The sequence below is a fragment of the Bombus flavifrons genome, chromosome 3, assembly GCF_040668555.2.
Source record: "Bombus flavifrons isolate JBK064 chromosome 3, iyBomFlav1_principal, whole genome shotgun sequence".
Taxonomy (NCBI): Eukaryota; Metazoa; Arthropoda; class Insecta; order Hymenoptera; family Apidae; genus Bombus; species Bombus flavifrons.
Genome location: NC_138444.1, coordinates 13,992,782 through 14,011,873, shown reverse-complemented (window position 1 = coordinate 14,011,873; position 19,092 = coordinate 13,992,782). Strand labels below are relative to the sequence as shown.

The 19,092-nt window shown below is 29.6% G+C and overlaps 2 protein-coding genes across 10 annotated transcripts; one reads left to right on the top strand and one right to left on the bottom strand.

The window, feature by feature from the left end:
- Nucleotides 1-1,617: 1,617 nt before the first annotated feature.
- INPP5E (Inositol-3-phosphate synthase) lies at nt 1,618-7,176 on the bottom strand. Of its 4 annotated transcripts, XM_069132598.1 has the most exons (7): nt 7,102-7,164; nt 5,425-6,963; nt 4,027-4,248; nt 3,030-3,339; nt 2,394-2,953; nt 1,825-2,293; nt 1,618-1,753 (listed from the first exon to the last, which is right to left on the bottom strand). In XM_069132598.1, the coding sequence occupies exons 2-7, from the start codon at nt 5,891-5,893 to the stop codon at nt 1,639-1,641; spliced, it is 2,145 nt and encodes a 714-aa protein (XP_068988699.1). In that variant the 5' UTR covers nt 5,894-6,963; nt 7,102-7,164; the 3' UTR covers nt 1,618-1,638. The 4 variants fall into 4 exon arrangements, with proteins under 4 accessions (XP_068988699.1, XP_068988700.1, XP_068988698.1 ...); XM_069132599.1 differs by lacking the exon at nt 4,027-4,248 and having other exon boundaries at nt 5,425-7,176; XM_069132597.1 differs by lacking the exons at nt 5,425-6,963; nt 7,102-7,164 and having other exon boundaries at nt 2,394-2,935; nt 4,027-5,357.
- A 136-nt stretch (nt 7,177-7,312) lies between these two features.
- LOC138190094 (serine-rich adhesin for platelets) lies at nt 7,313-18,557 on the top strand. Of its 6 annotated transcripts, none has more exons than XM_069132591.1 (7): nt 7,313-7,841; nt 10,965-12,173; nt 12,276-14,384; nt 14,478-14,659; nt 14,762-15,080; nt 15,166-15,375; nt 15,678-18,557. In XM_069132591.1, exons 1-6 carry the CDS (start codon nt 7,829-7,831, stop codon nt 15,366-15,368), a joined length of 4,035 nt encoding a protein of 1,344 aa, XP_068988692.1. In that variant the 5' UTR covers nt 7,313-7,828; the 3' UTR covers nt 15,369-15,375; nt 15,678-18,557. The 6 variants fall into 6 exon arrangements, with proteins under 6 accessions (XP_068988692.1, XP_068988693.1, XP_068988695.1 ...); XM_069132592.1 differs by lacking the exon at nt 7,313-7,841 and adding an exon at nt 8,626-8,971; XM_069132594.1 differs by lacking the exon at nt 7,313-7,841 and adding an exon at nt 9,008-9,175.
- Nucleotides 18,558-19,092: the final 535 nt, after the last annotated feature.

Below are 19,092 nucleotides of genomic sequence, written 5' to 3'. Positions count from 1 at the left end.
CGCTTATTTTCTGGTTAATGTTAATCCGTTATTATGAGTATATGTATGTTCTTAAATATATAATATTTATATGATGTATTACATAAATCAAATTCTTATATTAATATATTATTGTTGTACATTATTGTTTAGTATGAGTAATTAAATATATGATACTTGCAATATATATAAAACAAAATGATCACAGTTATATGATAACTATAATCCACTTTTAATAAATATTTAATTACTAATAAAATATGATCATTTGTGTAATAATAATAATAGTTATGCTATGTTGTATATGGAAAATAGTTACTACCTTACAAGCACCAAATTTTGGATATTTTTTTATTATAAATATCCATTAATTGTTAATTGAAAGTATTATTTCAAAGATGATATAATATTGTATTAAAGCAAGATAAATAATATATCTGTACCACTGCTCATCTAAATTTAATTAAATAAAGCACTTCCATAATTATTTAAAAGTTAAAATATTAAACTATTTTATTTGATGCAGAAAAATACACAACAATATCATACAAAAAATGTATATAAAGAAATTTAGTTTGTTTTGAAGAAAAATAATATCAAATGGTTTCAGAAAATAGTAACATTAATTGCAATTGTTTATATTTTTTCATACACTATAGCATAATATTTTAAATTCATTGAACCATTCATTAAAAAATAATTTATATTATATTCAGTAATAATACTGATGAAATTTTTGTTGTTGTCTTATATTATAAGATAACAATTTTGAATTTTCATATAATAATTATTATCAGCATTTTTAAATATTTACAATAAAAGTAGATATATTTAAGTAGTGGTAATTACATATAAGCAAAAACAAACTTTTTAAAAGTTTAACTATGTAATAGGATTTACTTAATGCGTTTCAATTATTCAAGAAAGAATAATTTGAATATCTTCAAATTTGTTTAAGTTGATTACTGTTGAATATAATAAGTAAACTATAAAATTATTATAAGTTATAATAAATATAAAACCATAAACAAAATAACTTATACATGTTTTAATATTATTATTACATCTTGGAGTGTGTAATTTAACATATTTTAGGCCTTACATATTTTTTATGTAAATTATTCAAGTGGAAAATATATTGCAATATGTAATTTTTTATAATGAAAATCACTGTTGAATATTCTTATGATATTCTAGAAATAAAATGCAGTGATGAAATAACATTATGAAACTATTTGTCTTTTATAAATATTTCAAATTTCGAAATAATGAAGCATCTTTTATTCTTCTTTTTTTTATATTTTTTAGAAATGGCACATATATCTATAATATCTAGCATTTTCATTGCTAGTTATAGGAATGGGAAGTCTACTTTATTTTGACTAGACATTACAAAGTGCACATTGTACAGTAACTTGTCCTATAAACTGCACTAAAAAACGGTATTTGATATTCATATAAAAAAGTTATGAACAGTTACAAATTTATCATATATATAGAGCATACAAAAAAAGAAGTGATATTAATTGTAAGAATTGCAATAACTATGATTTCACATTTTGGCATTAAAAAATTAGAATAAATAGAAATATAATGCTCATGTTATATAAATTTCTTAATATGAAATATTTTTTCCAATGAAATTTATATTATCTATGTTTATTGAATTGAACATACTTTTGAAGTTCCATGAGATTCATCCATAGCAGCTGCTCGCCTTTTTATGCCTTCTAGATATATTTCACGATTAAACAAACCTCCACCAAGAGGAATACTGCAATAGATGTTAATTAAAGAATATGATATGTTTTATATAATAAATTATACTATATGAATGGTACATACGTGTCAATACCAGGTCTTATGGTTGTTTTAAAAACACCCCATACAGGTTTATGATCTGAGGTACAAATGCTAGGTACAGAGTCATAAATCAAACATTCTATAACTCCATCTTTATATGAATTAGAACTTTCATAACTAACTCTTCTGATATAGCCTCTTGTATGTCCTTTTCCTTTAAAGAGAATTCTATCAGTATATGCAGGTGTGCGTTGTTTACTACTTGAGTCAAAATTTTGTGTTCCAGGATCATATTTATATGTAGGAGGAAATGTAATTGGTGCTTCTTCAAAACCACGTAAAACAGCTCCTTCACTAAGAATTGTTTTTAATTGGTCTTTGTGCAAATTTACAGGTAATTGTTGTGGAAAGCATGCATCTGTAACCCATTGAATAACTTCCTCTCTTGGCTGAGCTAGCCGAAAGTTTAAATCACCACACCAAAATACACAGTCAAAATTTTGAGTTACATCTAAAAATATAATATTCATTCAATATTTTTATAATATAAGCTTATATAATACAAAGTTTTTATAATACAACAATAGTAATATACATTTATATATCCACACCTTTGCTTTTATGTCTCGTAGGTAACTCTTTAGGAAGATCAAGATTTCTAACTATTCTTTTAATATCATTTACCCTTTCTTTAACTTTATCTTGATGTGCGGTTAAATGTGCAGTAACAAACAGAAAACTTGTGCCAAATAACATTAAAGCTATAGCTACTGCTCCTTTTGTTCTAAAAGCAGTTCCTGTTCTAGTTGAAAAGCTAGCATCTTCATGGATGGAACAGAACCAAATTAGGTCTCTTCTTAAGAAAAGTGCAAGATGTAGTGTTCCTAAACCAGTACTACAGAGTAGTACGTGAGAAGGACCAAGAGTTTCTTGCAAAGCTGCCTCCCATTCACTCCGCTCAGAACAAGATTCTTGTGTTCCAATTGCTAACAGGTCTGGAACAGTTTCTATATCTGAAGGTAACATAAAATCATTCAATTCTTTTGGTGGATTCTGTCCATTCATATTCCATGTTCCAATAAAAATTTTCAGTTCGCGATTTGGTAGTACTTTTTCAAGTTCTACTGGTCCAAGTAGTGAATTTGCAGCAATCCTACCATGAAGGAAATTTCTATAGCAAAAAATCATAACACATTTACAAAGACAAAGACAAGTACAAAATTAAAACTTTATTAAAATTTATAAACCTTTCTCGTGCTTTTTGTGTAGGAATTAGATTAAGAACTTGAGCAGCTAGTAACGCTTGTTTTGCTAAACTGTCCATAGATGCTCCAGTTTGAGATTGATGACGCTCTTTTTTTTTGGACAATGCATCATGAGATGTAGAACGTGGTTTAAGTTGAACAGGTGCACTTTTTATAGATTCTGGACTTGAATGTCTCATAGAATTTGTTGGTGAATTTCCTACTAAATTATCCACAGATCGCCTATGAATTAGTCTTTGCCTTAAATATGTAGGAACACTTGGAGAAATAGATCCAGAGGATGAATTTTCACCTAGAACATCAAAGTAATATAAAATTATGTAGAACTATATGGAAACCTTTTAGGAAAATACAAAATTCAGGTAACACATATGTATTTTAAAGTAATGTCTTGAAGAAATGAAGTTAATATTAGAAAATAGAATGATAAAGGATATTACAACTTGTATCTGTAATGAAACTAAATTGGTTCAATTGCCAGTTATTGTATTCTTGATACTGACACAGTTATTCAGAAATTAGCAAGAATGTGATTCATTTGAAATATTATAATCAAATATTTTATTCTTTTCTAAAGAGACATATCTTATGTAATTAAATATAGTATTGATATATGATTACATATATGAACAAGATTAAAGTCCTTTTAAGATGGAAAATCTTGTCTTTAAATATATATAGAAACATCATAAAATTTATATTAAAAAATTCATTTTTGTACATATAATATAACATAATATAAATTTTCTTGGAAAAAAATCCAAAATAATTACCTCAGAGATTTTTAATCTATACAATATTAATGTCCTTAATAAATATCTATGTTATTAATAATTCCATAGTTTAGATATTGAAATTTTTTTAAGTGGCCAAATAGAAGAAATAATGTAACATTTATATATTAATAAAATAAAAATGTTTGAAGAAGCATGAGAATCAAATTTTAAGCAGCAGGTATATTTCATTTGTTTTATTATACCTTCTTTTCCTGGTCTTTCAGTATTGTTAGTTTCATGGTATTGAACCATACTGTAAACATCAAAAGGATTGTAGAACATCCGTTCCATTTCCAAGAAGAAATAAGTGATATATTTTCCTTTTGTAAAATATTCATCCTTGAAGCTTTTTTCATTTCTTTCATAATCAATTAAAAGTTCATTTTCATCTTCTGATGATTCCTCAAATGAATCTTCTGTTGACTCTGCAGAGAAATCACTATCTTCACTATTTTTTTGTGAGATTATGCTTTTTTCTTTTAGTAAAAATTTATGTGTATTTTGTAAATTTTTTATAGTGCCAGAATATGGTACTAAATTTGATATTTTGACAAAATCAGAATGTGATACTGAATTTGCAATTTTTGAAAAAGAATCAGAATAGTTTGAAGAATCATTTTTATTTTTTAGATATATATTTTTTATATTATAATCTTCATTTAAAAATGCAATTTTCTTATCTAAATTTCTATCTGAACCACATTTATATCCTTTTTCATCCTTTTCTATATTAATATTTGTTGCACTGAATGCCTTCCTATGTTTTTGGATGTTTAATATATTTGTACATAAGTTATTAGGATATAAATTATCATTTTGTTTAGAACTTTGAGTTACATTTTCATATGATGTCACTTTATTGTTTTTAAAATGTTGATTGTCACATGAATTTTTAATATCAATTTTATGTTTATTATTTTCTCTACTGTCAAAATTTATGTCAACATTAATATCATGCTGCAGTTTAGATGTATCTTCTTTTTCACAACTAACATTATGAGATTTAGTATTTAAATTTTCAGTATGTTTTTCAGAAGCTTCTCCAAATTTTAATTTTTGCTTTGTTTCTCTCTCTAGTTTGCCACTTTTATTTCGTTTAAATGCTTTAAACAATTTATTGAAAAAAGAAGTTTTCTTTGCTTTATTACTTGGATTAGACATGCTTAAAACATGATACTTAACACTATGCTTTAGATACGTTTTTATGCCAAAGATCAGGTACTAACTGACTGTCAATAAGAACTATGTCTCCTTGCATAAACACATTAGAAGCAATCTTTGCAGGTATTAGTGTAGAAAAAGATATGGTGGGGATGTGCAAGGTCACTACCTCATTCAGTCAAATTACAGATTTGATAAAAAGAGAAACATCATAAGGAATGTATTAGTTAGTGTTATATATATCTTAATTACCCTTAAACAGCTAATAAATAAAAAATTATTTAGGGGAAACAATTAAACAACCAGTTAATAATTGCTTAAATAATTAAACATCATTTAAGGAATTGACAAATAATTTTTAAATTTATAAACCTAATATATCATCATTAAAATTGGTATAATTTGAAAACTGTTTAATTTTTAATGAAACTAATTCTTACCTTCAATAAATGTACTTTGTCGTTCTTTGCCCGTAAAAACACTATTCTTTCCTATATTTTCTTCAACATTGTGCATACTACTTGCTATATACATCTCCTCCTTCTCTATCGTCACATCTGTTTGACAATTTCCATTAGCAGAAGCTATCTCAGATTTAACAGATGTGTGGCTTAACGTAGTTGGAGATAATCTACTGACAGTCAAACTTTGTGGCGGTGTTCTGCTGCGTTCAGTCATTGCACAGCATAATGAAAGTTTTGTACTAGTATGAGATCCATGTTGTGAATTTTCCAGTTTAGAATTTTTATTTGAATCACCATCTTTGTAAGATGTCTCCAAACATCCAACTTTGGTCTTTTTATTCATAAGCATACGGCAAAGAGATTTTTTCTTTTGCTTTGACTTAGGGGAAATATCTGCCTTAGTATTTGTCACGTTAGATACATCAGCTTCTTCACACTGCTCCATGGTATTTGAAATTTTATATTTTGAACACCATGTAATTAATTCACTATCAATGAATAGAGTACTTTATTATTGCATGAAAAATTTAACGAAGTCAATCTATCATACATGTGACTATTAAATAAATCAAAACATAGGCATTTGTAATTTTGTTATATAATTATAATTATTCTTCTTCTAATATGAGTTCACATATAAATAAAAATTTTGTTAATGTTTATGATCATTTGTAGTATAAGTACTTGCATATATATAGTTCTTATATGAACAGTGTGCAATTATATCACTAATAATATATATTTTATTGTATAATATAGACTAGAATCGTAAAACAAGATATTTATCTTGTTAACATCTATAACACTTTGTTATGTTTATGTCTTTGGCATATTTCTCATATTTAAAGAAATACATTTAATGTTACATTAATAAATAATTGCACTTCAAATATAATAAATTTAACACTTTCATATCGAATAATTTAGGTAGAATATTTAGAGTAAATGTAAATAATACATATTTGTAAGTATAATATTTAGGATGACTATTTAGTTTCTTGATGTTTTTCCTTAGGCATAACATTCATTTTCTTTGCACATGAATATCATTTCATAATTATTTGAAGGAACTTGTAGATGTATATATGTATCTTTCAATTTTATTGTTACAAATCAAATTCGATAGAAAGACATTGTGCTCATTGAAAGTCAGAGGTTAATTGGACTCAAGTTGTATACACTTTTCTTGTATTATTACGAAATTCACTTTGACTTTGAATCTCACATTGACTATACATCTATACATTGACACGTCATTCACGCTAAAATCCATAACAAACTGCATTCTGATTGAAAATACTTGAAGAACGACGATTAACTCTAACTTCCGCCTCCATGTTTAAATAGAAAGTTAAACAAAATACATAACATCTATGTTATATTTTCAAAAATTCATATAAACTTCGCTATAATTATCATTTTAGCGATAAATTGTTCTTATTTTCGGTAAAGCTCTCACAAATCCAAATACCGTATCTCTTCACCGCTTCGGCGCTGATTTCTGAACTTGCGCAGCTGTCAATTAAGCAGACGACAATATTACCATATTACAATATTTTCTATAAAATTTCATATTTTACCGACTAATATTCAGTCTAAACAATATACTGAAATAAGAAATTTCTGATATTTTAGAAAATTTATAATGATTACTTGAAAAAATGATATTTCTTGACCAGTTAAAAGAATAACTGTCAGAGCGAGCAGACGACATTCATTGGCGCCTCACTGTTGGCAAAAACCATCTGTGACGCAATATACTTCATGTACTCGATATACATATGTAAGTATACGAATATATGTAGTAAGTACTTGGTTGGCTCATTTGGCGGGTTGCGTCACTATAATGTTTGTTTACGTGACGTTAAGTGTACGTTTAAAGAAATGCGAATACACAGTTAAATTATGCTAGAAGATACATATATGTCCAACTAGAATAATTATTTGATTGTAAACAGAAAAAGGCAGCTGTTTATTTAAACTTTATAATTTTCTGTTTTGCAAGTCGATCGTGTAAATAACACATAATTGTAAATATAAACAAATAATCGTGGGCGATTAACGAGGGATAGTGTAAAGTAAATATTTAAATGTCGATGATCGCGGTTATTGTAAAAATGATCATTTATATAAATTTATGTTCATGTCAAAGAAGATTCCAGAAAGACGCAGAAGCGGTACTATACACATGTAGGGAATAAATGTTTGCATATAAGTACATTGCCGCGTTTTCCAAACATTCGTTGAATGTTATTCATTGACGAAAGCGATGTAATATAGATTCATCCATCATTGAGACTTGATTAAAGTGAATTTTCTACAGAACTAGATATCAGATACGAAGCATTTTAATAAATATACGAACAAAGTAGTAAAAGAAATGCCACGGCATGGTAAGTAATATTAATGACTTGATTGTAGCTATAATATTTATTAGACTCTACAATATATTCATATACATATCAATAATAATAAATGTATTAAACATCTTTAAAAACATTTTTACAACAAATTTTGACCGTAATAAATATTAGGAAAGTAAAAATAATTCATGTACGAAAAACTGTCGTAAATAATGGAAGAATAATTTCTAAATATATGTATATGTATAGTATATACGAAATTTTTAGAAAGAAGAATAATACATACAACATAAGTCTACGTCAATAACAATTCTAGTCTTTAACAATAACTTGAGTGAAATATATTTTGTCTCTTTTAAGTTATGATCAATGATTACGTTTTTCAACTAAAATTTATACACGCGCTTCTACATGGCGTACCAAATACATGGGCAGAATTCTAATGAAAGAAAATTTCATAGATATAGATTGCGAATGTGGGCGGTGTTAAGGGTGGCTTCAAATTTTCAATCACTTTTTACGATGTTAACAATAATTATAATATCAACAGTATCAACAGAAAACGCGATAGAAAGTGCATTTAAACGTAAAATTAGTATTTAAACAACTATAATTATATGCATTTTACATACTATTGCGAAAAATGTTTTAAAACGCATGTAATCTTCTTTTCGTGCATAATTTTGACAAATAAATAGATTTTAACTTAGATGATAACACTAGCAGTGCAATATTTTTGGTAACATTTCTTTTAACAAATGAGTTCAAAATACCTATGTATATTTTATACAATCAACTTCACTAAACAACTTGCAGTAGACTACACCTAAAAGACTATGAACAAGTAGGAATACATTTTTGAATTGATATCCACTACTAAATATTCCGATAATTGTACGAAAAAAAATAATATTGTGAAAAAGATTGTACATATACGAGGAAGAACGTGTATGACTGTGAACGGGCGAGCGAGAAGGGTTAACAAAAGAGGGAATGGGATAGAAACGTAATTCGCGCCGCCACCGCAAGGTGTCAGCATTGCATGCGGCTCGCTCGCTAGCGGCCACCATTGTTGAAATTCTGCTTTGGTTGATGCCCCGACAATTTTTTGACGGAAAATCGTAAATTCGCCAGCCCCTGGCAAGGGCCCTGTGCGGAAGGTGCGTATCCCGCGGTAATCCTTGGATCATGGCTCCACTATAGCTACCGTCAGTAGCATGTTTAGCGATAAAAAAGGGCCCACCGGGGAAAGCCAGTGAAATCGAGTGTGCCCATCGATTTACGCGAAAGAAAGAGGCACCCATGTCCGTGTCGTACGTCTTGTCGGGGTGTTGGTGTTGTGTGCGCTGCCTGAATTGTGCATGGTACGTGCGTGCATGCGTGCCGGTACAATGCAACGCGTCTGTCCTCGCGCACCATGCAATCTGTCGATCTTAGATTCTGTTGTCCGAAGTGAACGAAACGTTCGATTATCCGAGTGTCCCCGAGAGTGTGAGATATTTGGGCGTCAGGTAGAGATTGTACGAATAATTTGAAAATTTTGAATATATAAGTACACGTTGTTCCGCGTGTCGGCAACACGCGACTCGCGCGTTATCGACGATACTGTCCAGGTGCGGGGAAACACTACATCCCTGCTTCGGTGTTTCGTTAGTGTCTCTGTGTGCGTGTGCGGTATCCACGGGGTTAGATGTCTTCTTTCCACGCTTTGCACGTTGTGCGTGCATAGGCGTGTGCATACGCGAACGCACGTCATTCATACATGTATGCATACGTGCGCCCCTGTGTATTTTCCATGGGTGTATATGCGCGGCTTGGTTAACGTGTTTCATTCGTATATATGCGTGCTCTGGTGCGGTACGTCTACGCACACTGCATGCCATCGGAATTCACGAAAAAGTACATGAACTGTAATCCTGCTACCACGCCGTTGGATCAGCAAATCGAGATACACAGTGTTACACTCGCATGTCCATAGCTCCCCTCGTGGCTAAATCGTAACATCGGCTACGAAACACTTACAGTGTTATTCCTTATATCGTGATTCTGTGCAATACTGTTAGAATTTCACATCGATATTATTGTGACAGTTCCTTTCAAAGATATAACGCTCGATCCATCATGAGAAATTTCCAAAATAAACTGAGCTTGGTGCTTCTTGAATCTTTTCATATATCAACGTTGACACCCTGACAAATACTGTGATTTTTTATCATCATCCTTAATCTTCGTTCACAGATATCGAATCTTTTGTGTTTTATGGATTTTACGTCCTTTATTGTTTAAATATTGTGGAGGGTTACTTCCAATTGTGTCCTATTTGTTGAACAAGTAGATATGTTTGTCCTTTAAATTGCTCTTGTGAACTTTTCATGTTGGGATTATATTATTAGTGTAATGTATCGTATTTTAATACAAATACCTTAAAATTATTGATAATGTGACATTCACTCATAATATTGGATATTGTAAAAATATAAGATAAACACCAGTTAAAGATGTAAACATTGAAACTACAAACCTTGTTGCAAAAAGGATTTGATCTTTGTGAAATATGTGGGTTATATAGAAATATTTTAACAGAAAAGATTAATCTTCTTTCTGCTTAGTATCAAGTCAATCAAAAATTTATACAATTGTATAAAGAAATATTCATTGCCAATAATACTTATATTTATATTTGTTTCACTATTAATACCATTGGAATATTTTAATTTTACATCAATTACAGCTTAACAAAATGTAAACATTCAGTTATTTATTAGTATAAAATAAACTAATTTAAACTAAGCTAATTAAAAATAAACTAGTTTATTTAAATATTTTCTTATAATACTTTCAGAAATAGAAAATATTTGTAATTGCACATTACAAGGCAGAAGAATTAACTTCCAATTTATATAATTCATTAAATAATTATCAATGTTATTAATGTGTACATAATATTAATGAGCAAAGAGTAAATATTCTAGAGCAGCATTATGATGTGAATTGTCAAAACACATGAATTGTTCCTATCAATAGTAAATGTAATTTTTGACACTTTCTTCACATAACTTATTTCAAAGACAAAAAATTATTTTAATTTTTCTAGTTTATTTGAAACAATCTATAATTGTAATCATAGTTTTCAATGAACATGTTTGTTTACAGGGCCATTTATATTTGGAGTTGCGCCAAAATGGGCGCTATCAAATAATTTCATGCAGTGGGATTACATACAAGAATTGGTAGCACATGGTGGTGTGCCTGACGTTTATAATTTACGTCACAAGGAAGAAAATATAAGTGTGTCGGATTTAGATTTAACTTATGTTAATCAATTTATAAACTTCATACAATCAACAAACAATAAAAAGATTGCAGATTCTGATATACAGAAGGGAACAGTTGATAAATGCTTATCAGAATTTTTAGAGCCTGTGCTTAAAAATCGCAAGGAAAGTTATAGTACCTGTCACAGTGACGATAGTAAAATAAAACCATCTAATTTATTGGATACTAACCAAACCATAGGCACCTACTTATTTTGCAAAGACAAAAGCGAAAGTTTATCTGAAACAAAGGAGAAAATTGATCATCATCATAAAATTATTGATTGTGTTCCTTGCTTGTCAGAACAATCAAACATACAAAATACTACACAGTACAAGACATTGTCTAAAATTTTGGAGCAGTATAAAAATATTTATAATCTTTGTGCTTCTGAAGAAGACAAGCCACTTAATTTAGTAAAAAACTTGGAAGATAATAAAGGCTGTTGTAACAAACAAAGTGAAGATAAAAAGAAGCTGTGCAATTTTACAGATATAAAAGTATCTTTAAAGGACTGTGCCATTTCAGATCGAACAAATCATTCCTGTAATATAGAAAATTGCTATAACACAAAGTACAAGGAAATAGACTATGGTTTATTAAAATTCTCAGACCTAGATGATTTATCTCCTAAATTAAAAATTGATAAAACGTTACTTAAAGCTTCAAAACCTAAAATATGTAAAAATTTAGAAACAAAGTTAAATTGTGTACCAAATAAATACTTAGAACAAGAAAGTACTCTTGCTCTTAATAAATATTTGACTAATAAAACTTCAGTGTTTTTGCGTGAGAGGAAGAATACAAATCTTTCTTTTCTAAATTCATCTCTGAATGTCAAAGATACAAGTATTAAAAGTGAATCTTGTTCAGACGAACAGATAAATAAGTCAAAGAACTCGTATTTTGTAAATACCTGCAAACCAACATTAAGTAATTGGGAGGATTTCGAAATGTCAGGACAATATCCAGGTCATAGCCGACCTCCGGTTGGCACACCTCCACCTCAGACAGTTTGGAATCATCTTACAATGGCACAAAGTCAAGGTAATACCTCTCTTCAATTTTTTAGAAAATTTAAATAAAGAATATCATTTTTAATATAAAATGATAAGCATCGTTCTTTTATATTAAAAATGTTTGTCTTAGTTTCAGGGTTGAACATTCATCCAACAGCCTTGTCAGGTGCAGCATTGAGTCCGGCAGGATTTTACACACATCCATCTATGGCAAGAGCATCTCATATAACATCACAACTTACACCACAACTTGCACATACTCAAGCACCTCCAACATGGCATACACCAACTGTTCCATCAAAAACAGTTACTCCAGCCAATACACCAGGAAATCCTTTGTTTAGTTTACAAATGCTGGTAGATAATAGACAGAACCAAAGTCAGTATAGAAACTCACCAGGTTCACAAAGTACACTAGATTTATCATCTACTTCTGAAATTATTCCTGAAAATTATTCTCGCATACCTCAAGATATCCCAATAAGTTTGACTGCAAGGAATGTAGATAAGGGTAGCAGAAATGGAAATATTATTTCTCCTCCAATACCTTTGAATGGAGAAACTTCATCTGATAGTGGAATTAGTTCGTCGGTTCCAACACCTAATTCTGTTAGTGAACCAGTTTCACTCTCAACAAAAGAAGTTACAACACCTAAAATAACAGTAAAAAACTTTGAAAGCAATTTAAAAGGAGTGGCAAATCTTCATGATAAGATTAAGGAGATGAATGTAGATAATTTTACGCAGAAAGTTATAAATTTACCACCTAGTGTTACGATTGAAAGGGTAGTTTCAGAGAAGAAAGAGCCTGAGGTTACGAAAAATAAAGATACATTAAGTGTCATTGCACAAGTACCAAGAAATGTTTTGCCTGTTATTGTAAACCTTACCTCTAGAGTGGACAAAGATGTAACAGATAGTCCGAAAAGAGAATCGTCTTCAGAACGAGATCGAAAGATCGAAGAGACGAATGTAAGATCACCTAAAAATTTACCAAAAAGAGGTAAGAAGGGTGTGGATTCTCTGTTAGAAAAGTTAGAAGGTGGTAATAAAAAACTTGGCAGTGCTGAAAATATTGGATCTGTTATTGTAATGCCAGTAGAGGAAAGAGATACATCGAGTGTTAAAAGCATGTCCCCTGATAGACAGAAATCGAAATCTCCAAATAGGGAAGACGAAGTAGTATCTCCAGCATTCAGTAATGACGATTCTAATGATAATACTAAGCAACGCAGAAAAAGAAAACTAGAAAAGCCTGTACGGCTTAGTAAAGACTCTAAAACGGAAGTAGAGGATATGGAATTAGAACCTACAGAACCAACAGAACCTAGAACAAGTGAACCAATAATAGAAGAAACAAATGCAACTCCAGTTGTCAAATTAGAAGACAATATTGACACAGCAGAACAGAGAATATCTGAAAAAATTGAAGAAAGTGTAGACGAAACAAGTGAGGAGAATCAACCTATTAGAAGGCGGAGGAGTAGTGAAAGTACACCTCCTAGTTCAACTCCATCGAATCAGAGGGTTAGAAGAAAATCTAGCGATGATGCGACTGAATTTTCAAAAGTAACAAGTCCAAAACCTGTAAATAATACAAATCCGTTTAATGAGGTTGAATCAGAACTTGAAAAGATGTTCGCCGGTATTGTTGAGACAGAGACAGATGTCAAAAAGGAAGAATCAAAATCAGAACTTACAGAACCTGAACTTCAATCCGGGAGCACAACGAAAGCCGAAAATTTAGAAAATAATGTGTTACATATAAAAGAGGCGCAAAGTATAAATCCTACTGATGTTTCGTCTACAGTTGATACAAAAATGTCTGGAAAGAAAGGGAAAAAAACTAAAGTACAAGGTGGTAAACGAAAAATATCCAGATCATCTGAAAATATTTTTGGAACTGTGGGTAATGATATACCTCAGAAGGAAATCAAAAAGAGAAGGATGTCTAAGAGTTCAAAAAAGCAAGACGCCTCGAAAAAGACTAAGAAAAATGCAAAAGTGGACGGAATAAGAGAAATGGCATATGATTCTGGATCAAATGCAAGTTCTATTAGGTCTCGTGGGCCAGTAGTTCATGTTGAAGGTCCAAGGGACAGTCCATTAAGCATTCAAGTAGTTAATGCACCACGGGAAGAAGAAGAAGAAAAAAGTAAAGAAAAACGAAAGAGTATTGGAAATGGTAATGCAGGGAGGAGTAAGAGACTTAGTCATCAAAACGATTTAGATTATAGGGGTGTGTAGTTTTAATATTTATATATATTTATATTATATATATAAACGAAAATTTGTATATATAAAACTAAAAAAAAATATGTATTTTATATAGGTAAAGTCAGTAGAGCGGGTCTCTTTAGTTCAACGTTGTCATCACGTTATGACGCACATACAACAGATTCCACATGGGTGTGTGTATTTTGTAAACAAGGTCCTCATTCTGTAATACCTGGGGATCCTGCTCGACCACATCCTAATTTGGCTGGTCCACATATAGCACCTGGAACATACACTGTGCGTATAATATTCTTTTTTTAGCATGTATATTAAATATTTTTTTACTTTATTTTAAATTATGAGTAATATTTAGAAATAACATTCTTTATCAAATTATAGGTTCCAGCTGGTGTTTTGAGTGATTTATTTGGGCCATATTTGATTGGTAAAGAACGTTTAGAAGATGGAATTCTTTCGGCTGATGAACAAGAGATTACTACAGAACAGAAGAAAGGTGGTAAGAATAAAAGGAGTTTGAGGTACGCTGGGTTAGCCGATCAGTTTACTGCAAAAATGGGTAAAAAGAAAAGAAATTCTATTGAAAGTAATACTAATGCCATGTTTACGGGAATGACCGTACTCCCCGGGGAAGAACAACGTTGGGAAGTATGGCTTCATGAACAGTGTGCTGTTTGGGCAGCTGGAGTGTACATGGCAGGTACAATAAAAACAACTTTCTTAGAACTAATTGCAGTAAAAAAATTGTTCTAAGATTCTTAAGAAAAAATTAATTTACATTACAGGTGGAAGAGTAACAGGTTTACAAGAAGCTGTATGGGATGCCGCAAAGTCGATATGTGACTCTTGTGGTTTAACAGGAGCAAATATTGGTTGCGTTAAACGCGGTTGTAAAGCCGTTACGCATTACCCCTGTGCATTAACGAAAGGCTGGCACTTGGATACTAATCAGTATATACCGAAGTGCAACCTTCATCGGGTTACGTGAAACTTCGGTGAGTTCGCCAGTATGCGTTACTATGGAATAAATTATCTGCATTATTTCACAACGTATGGCTTTAATTTGAAGCACCGAATGATGATTAATAATTATAGAAAATTATATCCAAATTTGTTTATAAAAGAATATGTTAAAATTAACAAAGCGTAAAACAAAACATCTTTGTATATTCATATATACTATGAGAAATATTTAACTCTTTAACCTCTTGTTCACTCTGTATTATATATAATCAATATTTTTGTTGAGAAAAGTTGAAATTTTAATCAAGTCTAATAATTAATTTATATTTTTCAGCATTTAACAATTTTGAGAAGTTTTGAAATTACGCTTTGCATCATTCGATGCATAAGTGTGTTTGGAGTGTGAAAGTATAAATGTCAAATGTATAAAGGACAGACATATGGTAATTTGCATACACGAAATATCAATATGCTCGACAGAAATATCTTCCAATGTACAAGATGTTCAAACGAGAATGCTGTTACTGTCTTAAGAATTTCAAATGACAATGGAAATTAACGGATATGAAGAAATGGAAGTTCTTCTCGTTAATTAAATTTAATTAATTTTCTTGGCCTGTGGCCTTGAACAGTGGCCTTTTCGACCTAATGTAAAAGGAAGATTTTTTAATTTAAAATTTGTAGTATAGACGAATCGTTGCTGAGGAACAATGTTAATCAAAAAAGTATTTGCTTTCTTGCTAATATTTATGAAATTTGAAAACGTTACAAATTTTTCCCTAAAACATCATGTACGCAGGAATAAAATATGGGGCATATTGTATTAAAATTTGAACAAAAATCAGAATTCGGCAAGTGAATGAGAAAGCATTAAATTTCTTCTAAGTTGTATGTGTGTATATAAAATGGAATGAATTATTAATCAAGTAATTTAATGGAATTTGAACACGTGTTTCGAATGAAGTGTGGATAAGAAACATATAGACAAGTGTTCTCCTGTGAATGTAAGAAATCATCTGTAAATAACAAAGTTTTTATGTGAAAAAAATTATTATTATATTATTATACAACTTTAATGATATTGCGATATTCTTCATTTTTAAAAATCATACTATTTTAGTAAGCATGTGTAGTTATGTTCTTTATTGCGGGAAACTACATTTAGTGTAACAATACTTATTTCTATTATAATTTTTTGAAGATTAATTGTGACATATAAATCTACTGTAGGTGTAAATAAATAGATTTTCGCTCATATAATATTTCCCTTTATTTCTTAACCTTGTCTATTTTATAACTATGTGTTGAAATCATTTTTATTTAAAGAGAACGAGCTCACATGTTTACTTGAAAAGAGAACACTTGTAATAATTGTAATTATCGTTGTTAATATAACAATAAATTTCTAAGAAAAAGATGGACATTTGTTCCAGAAATATTATCTTCTCTTTTTCCGGCATGTGACAATTATAACTTCACTGTATACTATAATTTATGAATGTGTGAAATCAGTGTTTAAGGTTCAATAGTATATATACAATTCAGTGATTAAATTAATCGCTACTTATTATTATAAAATTTATGGTAATTATTACTGATTTATATTATTTTTTCATATTACTATTATTGTAATCATCTGCGCCGTCATTATTGTCATTGTCGTTTCCATCAAATTTTGTAAGAATATAAAAGAATCAAGTTTTTATAATAACAAGTATAAGAACATGGATAATATTGATTCTCTTAATGTATCAGGGAGAAGTAGTAAAAAACAGGAAAATTGTATAAAAAATATATAGAATAAAATGTACATAATATTAATTTGAGTAGATAAAAAGAAATATGTATATACATACATACATGTGTATATGTATTTGTATATACATAAATCTGCAAACATGTTAAAAAAGATAGTTGCCACTCCTCCTCTCGCAACACAGAGTATGGCAAAGCAAGAGTAATCATTTTTAAACGTTAGTTATATAGATACAGAAATTAAGTTGTCTAAGGAAAAAGATTCTTTGTACATATTATATATCATATAGTAACAAATGTCTTGTAAAAAGGATTCAAAGAGCGTAAAAAAAGCATTTTATTTAGGACTATAGTCTATCTGTTTTAATGTAAGATGATGAATAGTTTACATAAAAGTCAACGTATTTGGGTTTTTCTTAAACTCCTCAAGACATAGCTCGTCACTTCAAGGGCAGTCTTTGTAAGATAAAAACAAAGAAACAAACAGCCAAAAAATATTGCTACTGAGTTTAATAATGAAAATTAAATTGTAAACAAAACGCTTATATTATACAATTGTGTATGAAAGGGAAACAAAATTCTATCTTAGATGAATAACTGTAATATTAATACTTGTGATACAAAAAAATTTCTGGATAGGAAGGTGTGATGAATAATTCCAGTATATTCTTCCTTTAAATCTAACTCTGCGTACATAGAGCACTATCTACATATTCCTGTACAGATCAGCTTTATGATAAGCCACTGTAGTATTGTATACATATATTAGACTATTTGTGAAAGAAAAGTATAAAGCAGGATATTGTCAGAAGTTTTAGAGATTTTAGAATTCTCTTTGTACGCATAGTTTATCAATATGTAACAAATTTTGAAAGTGAAATGGAAGAAAAATGTTTTATTATCTGTCTTGTATAAATGCTAAATTCATTTGGCTTGTAAATTGCGGAGAAAATAATTTAAAGCACTGATGCGCAAACAAAATTTGAATATCACATTGCCTAAATAATTTGTATAAAATATAGATCTGTAAAATAAAATTGTCACATCGTGATGCGTGGTGAGAGAGGTAACGGTAGTAATGTTCGCGAATTGAAAGTAGCAAAAAAAAACAATTATGTAATGTTAAAAAATCAATAGGTATTTTTATTCCTTGCCTTCGTATTTTTTAGGTCTAATTTAGTTTCAGATCTTCCCTTCTCTTTTCTGTTTAGTCCTCTTTCTTTTCTTGCTTTTATATTGCTTTTAAGAGCTACCTATAGTTTTATACAATTTCTGTGACCTGGTTTAATATTAATAATCAATAGAAAAAGAAAAGTATTGGTTTTAATCCATTTACTGATGCCCGAATAGTAGAACAAAATTCGCGAAATGTATTTGAAGTCGATACAATAATACAGCTAAGTATATATCTTTGTGTAATATAAATATAATGAATAATAAAATATGATACAAGTCACAAGTCAGAATAACTACAGACAATTTCAAAATGGCCCTTTATATATTAGGTGAATGTACAAAATTAAAAAAAAAGTACTATGAAGTTCTTGTACCAATTTTGATCCCACTAATCAAAACATAATAAAGAAACATTACGTACAAAAAGTACACAAATTTCGGTTGCGTAATGAAAATTTTTATGTACATGACAAAAGAGATAGTATTATTAATATTTAATTTTTTTTGTTATAAAGCGTAATGAAACGAACTTTTGTAAATATATTTAAATACAGTAAATCCATAACCAAAATATGCAGTTATATTGTGAATTATATACCAATGAATTATAGTTTTTTTTTTACGGCATCTAACAAAATAATACGAGCATTCTATTTTACATGCAATAATGTCGTGAAAAAGATATTAAGAACTAGCGATAGAAATAGATTTAGAATTGTCTTATTCGGTAATCTTATTTCAATTAAAAATAATTTGAGGACAAAAATAAACTGCGAAGAATATTTTTAATAAAAGAGACACTAAATTTTACAGAAATT

Bases quoted from the DNA above. Each gene is read 5' to 3' on its own strand.
- INPP5E (XM_069132596.1), bottom strand. From the start codon at position 4,984: ATGTCTAATCCAAGTAATAAAGCAAAGAAAACTTCTTTTTTCAATAAA. The intron at 2,954-3,029 runs GTTTATAAATTT...TTTTTGCTATAG, and splicing joins ACACAAAAAGCACGAGAAAG to AAATTTCCTTCATGGTAGGA. The intron at 1,754-1,824 runs GTATGTACCATT...CATCTATTGCAG, and splicing joins ATAAGACCTGGTATTGACAC to TATTCCTCTTGGTGGAGGTT.
- LOC138190094 (XM_069132589.1), top strand. From the start codon at position 9,617: ATGCGCGGCTTGGTTAACGTGTTTCATTCGTATATATGCGTGCTCTGG. The intron at 14,385-14,477 runs GTGTGTAGTTTT...TATTTTATATAG, and splicing joins AAACGATTTAGATTATAGGG to GTAAAGTCAGTAGAGCGGGT. The intron at 15,081-15,165 runs GTACAATAAAAA...TTTACATTACAG, and splicing joins AGCTGGAGTGTACATGGCAG to GTGGAAGAGTAACAGGTTTA.